This window comes from Heteronotia binoei, chromosome 8 (assembly GCF_032191835.1).
Source record: "Heteronotia binoei isolate CCM8104 ecotype False Entrance Well chromosome 8, APGP_CSIRO_Hbin_v1, whole genome shotgun sequence".
NCBI classification, from domain to species: domain Eukaryota; kingdom Metazoa; phylum Chordata; class Lepidosauria; order Squamata; family Gekkonidae; genus Heteronotia; species Heteronotia binoei.
In genome coordinates, this window is record NC_083230.1 from 78,535,171 (window position 1) to 78,541,753 (window position 6,583).

The window sequence follows — 6,583 nt, forward strand, 5'->3', positions numbered from 1 at the left end:
CGTCTATGCACCTCTCTTCATCGTGCTTTCCTTCCGGAGGACCGAGCGCTGACCATCATCACTCTTGCCAAAGCCATTCAGCGAGAGCCTCTTCAATCTGCCTTCATCATCCAACGTCTTCTGGGCCTTATGGCAGCCACTACATCAGTCCTTCGTTTTGCCAGGCTCCGGATGAGACAACTGCAGCTCTGGTTTGTGCGTGCTTTCCATCCTCACATGCAACCACAAGGTACCCTGCTCACCGTTCCCCAGAGAGCACTTCTTTCTCTCACCTGGTGGACTGTACCCGACAACCTTCTCGCGGGCATGCCGTTCCTACCACCTCTTCCAACGGCTACCGTTACAACAGATGCCTCCAAGTGGGGCTGGGGAGCCCACTTAGAAGGCAAAACTGTCAGGGGACTCTGGACTCCCTCAGAGAGGGCCATGCACATAAACTGTTTAGAACTGATCGCTGTGCACAGGGCCCTGCAGTCGTTCCTCCCACTCATCACGGGTCGGCACGTTCAGATCTCCACAGACAATATGGCAACAGTCTTCTACATAAACAAACAAGGAGGCACCAGATCCCTCCGGCTGTGCCGTATTGCTATACTACTCTGGGAATGGTGTGTCAAACACAACATCTATTTAACTGCCGTTCACCTCCCAGGTGTGGAGAATGTTTTGGCCGACTCTCTCAGCAGAGTTCGCATAGACGACCACGAACGGTCCATCAATCTGACCTACCTTCGTCGCATCTTTCGGTGCTTCGGGACACCCAAAGTGGACGTCTTTGCTTCCAGGGACAATGCGAAATGTCCCCGATTCTACACCAGGAGAGGCAACGACGCCTTCCTGCAGGTTTGGAGAGGCCCTCTTCACTACTTCTTCCCTCCAACCCCCCTACTGACACGAGTATTGACGAAGATGACACGAGACGGCACGGACTATATCCTCATTGCTCCATGGTGGCCACGGCAACCGTGGTTCACGAGGCTACTACAGATGTCCTGCCACACTTACCGTCGCCTGCCTCCTATGGGCGATCTCTTATCTCAGGCCAACGGCCAGATACTTCATCACAACCCTCGAGTTTTGGCCCTGACAGCCTGGAGAATCCGCCCTCCTTCCTCTCTACTGAAGTAGCTAACATCATCCTCAACGCGAGAAAGCCTTCCACTAGACTTTCCTACCAACGCAAATGGAAGTGCTTCTGCTCATTCGCGACCTCCAATCATCTGCGAGCAGAATCAGCGCCTCTAAATCTGATCCTTGACTATCTGCTATCCCTACAGAGATCAGGACTCTGCTATTCCTCCTTAAAAGTTCACCTCTCTGCTATTTCCGCATTTCATGACCCCATTGACGGCAAGACGGTATTTTCCCATAGTCTTTCCAAATCTTTTCTCAAGGGCATGCTGCACCTTCACCCACCCGTTAAACCATTTGTTCCGGCTTGGAGTTTATCCCTAGTTCTTTCCTGCTTAATGAAATCTCCCTTTGAACCCATGGCTACCATCGATCTCAGCCTTCTGTCTTGGAAGACAGCATTGTTGGTTGCCCTTACCTCTGGGAAACGCGCAAGTGACTTATGTGCTTTCCGCCATGACCCCCCCTACACCATTTTTCACAAGGACAAGGTTGTTCTCCGACCAGACCCTGCATTCCTCCCTAAAGTCGTCTCCCAGTTCCATTTATCGACATCGACCTCCCTACCGACGTTCTTCTCCAACCCTACTGACGCAGGACAAAGAGCTCTGCACTCCTTGGATGTCAGAAGGGCTTTATCTTTCTACCTTGCTCGTACACAATCTTTCCGTAAGGACCCTAATCTGTTTCTGGCCTACGGTAACCCTCACAAGGGACACAAAATTTCTACCCAGAGACTATCTAAATGGGTAGTTAGTGCTATCAGGTTGTGCTACGAACTGGCTAAACAGCCTATACCCGAAGGCCTTAAGGCCCACTCTACCAGAGCGGTCTCGACGTCTTCGGCCTTTCTACAGGGCGTCTCCCTAGAGGACATCTGTGCTGCTGCATCATGGTCCTCTCCTTCCACGTTCGTCTCCCATTACGCCTTGGACGTTCGTGCGAGACGAGATGCCTCCTTCGGCCAAACGGTCCTCAGATCCATCTTCCATTGAAACCATGGGTGAGTGCATCCGCTTACATCTATAACCTGTTTGATGTGATTTATTGTGTGGCTAACTCTTTTTTCTCTCTAGCACCCTCCTCCAGGACATCCAGCTGGCTAGTCACCCATGTGTGGGACTGCACAGAGACCACGAAGAAGATAAACATGTTGCTTACCTGTAACTGATGATCTTCGAGTGGTCATCTGTGCAATCACACACGCCCACCCAGCCTTCCCCGCTGCTGGTCTCTTGTAATTGTTGCTTAACCTTGTCTGATGTCTGTACCAGTGGCGGCTGGAAGAAACTGAGTGGAATGGGCGCTCCCCCCCCCCCCGCTCCAGGCATGCGCAGTCGCTGCCTGCTCCCCAGGGCGGGAGGGGAGCGCGCCAAAAAACGCTATAGGCGAGCTATTGGAGCTCCGAGGTATGGATCCGTTGCCTGCGGCAAGACCCATGTGTGTGACTGCACAGATGACCACTCGAAGATCATCAGTTACAGGTAAGCAACCTGTTTTTCTTACATTTAAATCCTAAGTAGCATAAGCAGAATCACTGCTAGAAGAAGGCAACTTCTCTGTTTCTGCCCTCACACTTGCAGCTTTCTGATCCCTGTGCAATTGAGCTGCTGGGTTGGGGGGCACCCAGAAACACTATAGAAAGCAGTGTTTGAATGGGAGGAGGAAATGGGCAAAATTTCCCCTCTCCTCTTGCCAAATAGAAATGCCATTCCTTCATTGGGACTGCTGTTAAGGTGATGAAACAGCAGTTCAGGATCCAGGCCTCAGTCTTACTTTTAGATGTCCTTCAACCTCTAATAATGAATTTATAAATAATACCTCTCTCTATACAGTCAACAACAGGTGCATCATTGCTGGCAAATGCTTCACCTTTGACTCTCATGGCATCACCCCTGTCTGTAACCAATCAGAATGTGACGGCTGCTCCATTGACGCCTTTTGGGATGCTGGGTAGCCTTGTTCCTGTGACCATGCCCTTTCAGTTCCCATTGGAGCTACTTGGCTTTGGAACAGACACAGCTGGAGTGACAACCACCTCGGGATCTACCTCAGCAACTTTCCATCACAACCTGGCTCAAAGTAAGTGAGGCTAGGTTTTTTGTTGCTATTCTAATACAAAACATCCCTTCAAATGAATATTTGGAAGAAAAATGACTAGGAAATAATATTATACTTCAGAATTCATGAATAAGGATTTTTTCATAACTGTTGAACTTCCCCAAGACACATTTGTGAATGGAAAGTATATGCATACTTTCCTTTTTGGATGATAAATTTAGTGCTATGCTAATTTTAATATGAAACACTTCATTAATAAAGGCTGGATAAATATCTAGTACTCATCTCAGAAAACTTATTCAGATGAACAGTAAATCCTTATACCACCTAAAATGTTGAATGGATTCTGTTTTGTTAATATACTTTTAAAAATAAATGAATTGGCAGCCTTACTGTACAGAAGGCTAGTTGACCATCTTGGACAAAAATGAGTGAAGATACTATATTTGTATCCCTTGGTACTTGCATCTTGTTGATTTTTTCCCCCTTTGTCTTTGCCACTTCAGATTTACTGAAGGGTTTACAGCCAGGAGCACAGCATGCAGCCACACTGTCCCATACACCTCTGCCTGCTCACTTGCAACAAACGTATACAGGTATGGAAATGATTTTTTGAGTCTTAGTTTTCTAAAAGTGAAAGACCAATTCAGATGAAAGTTGGATTACATGTTGTTCAGATTTTGAGAGAGAAGACAGAAGTGATATCCAGACTTTTGTTAAGCTATTTTATCACCTGCAGTTGTTAGGCCTTTCCTAGAAAGAACTGGAGTAAAAGGTCAGAAACAGGGAAACGAAACCATGTGCATTTATATCAAGTTTCAGCTTCTGATTGTAAGAATTTGGGCTGTCTTGCATATAAGAGATCTCATCTTTATATTCTCATCAAACTCTCTACTTTGACTTTGAATCTAGTTATAGAGTTTATGTTTCTGGTCCAATACATGCTGCAATGAGTTCAAAGTTTATTGTACGAAATAATTCTTGTTCTGGGTCTGCATAATGGGAATAAAGCTCAGTATCCTATAATGTACAGCTCATGAATTGCATGTTTAAAATACCAGAATACCATAATTAAAATACTATTTGTGTGTGTGTGTTTTCTTTTTCCTATTCAAATTACAGATGGAGGCCAAAGTAAAGGGGACACTAAGTTACAAAGAAAAAACCAGTGAAATCTAGATGAACAAGAGAGTTAAAGTGGTTCTGCTTTGCTGATGGAGGCTGACCAATTGGGAACGTGCTTTAGTGGACACAGAGCTGCTGTTTCTGTCAATGTTTACATATTCTGATCCCAAGCACTGTGGTGAGAGGAAGAAGAAAAAGAAAACAATACTTGATCAGAGAGAAGGAAAAGGAGGAAAGGTGTTCATGTAAAAACTACTCATAGTTTGATCACTCCTAAAGAACTCCCAAAACCTTTATCCTTTCTGAGTGCCTCAGAAAGGGTTGGCCAGAAAGGTTCAGTTGTCAAACCTACAGCAGCACAAAAATCTTCTTTCAGGCTGATATCTGAAAAAGAGGATCTGTGAAAGGAAGCTGAAATAGACTTCTCCATCCATCATGCAAGTGAGGCCATCCCATCCTGTTGGCAAATGGGAGGCCCCAAGAATATCTACAATATACCAGTTAGGAACATTACGTACAGCTCTGAGTAACATGGAATACAGAGCAGAAAAAGAGATTGTTTAGAAACTGAAAGGAAGAAAACACTTTCTCCTACAAAGCAAAGGCCACTTGTTCCCTGTTTCTTTTTGAAGAGCTCAAGATTATGGTTTTCTTGTTGTATGGAGATTGTAGCCATAGGTAGCTTTATAGACAAGGATAAGATTCATTCTTATTACTCCCTATCCCCATCACTGATAATCTAAACAAGAAGGGAAAAGTTGGTGTGTTCTGTGACCTGTTTAAACTTCATCTAGGTGGAGCTTAAATGGGATATTCTTACTTCAGATAGTTATATATAAAATGGGGACTAATTTGGCTTCATCAGAGCAGATCTTATTTTCACTATCTTTTGAAGGAAGATTCTCTTTTTGCTCTTAGATGTGCTGTACTACTAAAGAGTTGCCTTGTGGGTTTTTTTAAAAAAAGATTTTAACAAAATCAAGGAACATTCAGTTTTCATTTTCATGAAAATATTTTTGTCTCTGGCAATCTCCTCCTGATAGCTCTGAAAAGTCAAGCACTGTATTGACCTCCCAGCTACCAAGAAATACATGTAGCTTGCTTCTGTGCACAGTCTTTTTTCCTTTTCTCAGTACTGTTCAAAGCTTTCTCCAAAGAGTGGTTGAGGTGCCTTCTGCCTAGACTTAAAGTTCGTATCTCAGCATTCCTAATATTTGCATAGCTAGGAGGTGTAAAAATCGGATCTCTTTGCTGCACAACAACACAGAACTTCTAGGCTAACTTTCAGTTTTTTTAGCAATATGTTAGATGTTTGACAAGCTAATTAGGACATTTCATCTTATAATTTACTTCATAAAACAGTACAGAAAAAAACTGATGTCAAAATATGATTGTGACATGTTTTTTGTGAGAAATAATTCAGAAAGGCGTAACACATTTTGCTATGAAATCTTTCATGATCTTTTGATCCAGAAATTTGCATTGCTGATCTGAAGCATTTTCTCACTTAAATGTAATGTCCCCCAATAATAAAATCTTACTAGATTTTCTCATTCTTGAACTAGAAACTTTCAGTTTTCTTCCATTTGTGAACACGAAGTTCATGATTCATCATAAGAATATGCACTTAAAAGAGGGAATATGTACAACTGAAAGTGTCTTTGAAGTTTGCATTGCAGCTGTACTAATTACAGAAGAGGCAAGACATTTGAAAATGAAAAAACAGCTTGCCGCTTGAATGGCTGCAGTGGAAACGTCAGAGATTTATTGCTGGGTGTAATTTACCCCGCTTATGCATGTAGCTTTGTATAAAAACCAAGATGACATTTCATTTTCCTTTTGTTAGATAAATCTGTTTTCATTTTTTAAAAGATGTGTTCTTTCATCTTGGAAAGGCGGATTACTTATCTTTACACTTAGATGCCTCAGTAATTGTATATGTAAAAGCATACATATATTTAAATAATATATAATATGAAAACAGTAACTGAATGTTGGGTTGAGCCCTTAAATAAAGAATTTTGCACAGAACTGTGGATGAAAAATAAGCTCTATTAAATCTTGAATTTTACCTCTTTTCAAAGGCACATTAAGGGCTTTTCAAAAAACATGTAGTTTGGTTAGAAGAAGCTACATAGTTAGTTGTCAGTTCAAAAGATTCTGGCTTTTTAGTTGGTACATTATCCAAAGCCTTCAATTCTGCAAAACAGTAATTGCTTTATTTCCTACTTTGGTTTAGTTTGCTTAACAGGTAGATCCCATCCCC

General features: G+C 42.9%; 1 protein-coding gene across 1 annotated transcript in view; it reads left to right on the forward strand.

Moving 5' to 3' along the window:
• Nucleotides 1–6,365, forward strand: part of UBN2 (ubinuclein 2) — an 80,828-nt gene extending 74,463 nt beyond the window's left edge. The window contains exons 15-17 of the mRNA XM_060245317.1: nucleotides 2,967–3,213; nucleotides 3,699–3,788; nucleotides 4,315–6,365. Coding sequence (XP_060101300.1) covers nucleotides 2,967–3,213; nucleotides 3,699–3,788; nucleotides 4,315–4,364 — 387 coding nt within the window. The 3' untranslated portion in view covers nucleotides 4,365–6,365. The remainder of the gene's footprint in view (nucleotides 1–2,966; nucleotides 3,214–3,698; nucleotides 3,789–4,314) is intronic.
• The last annotated feature ends 218 nt before the right edge of the window (nucleotides 6,366–6,583 follow it).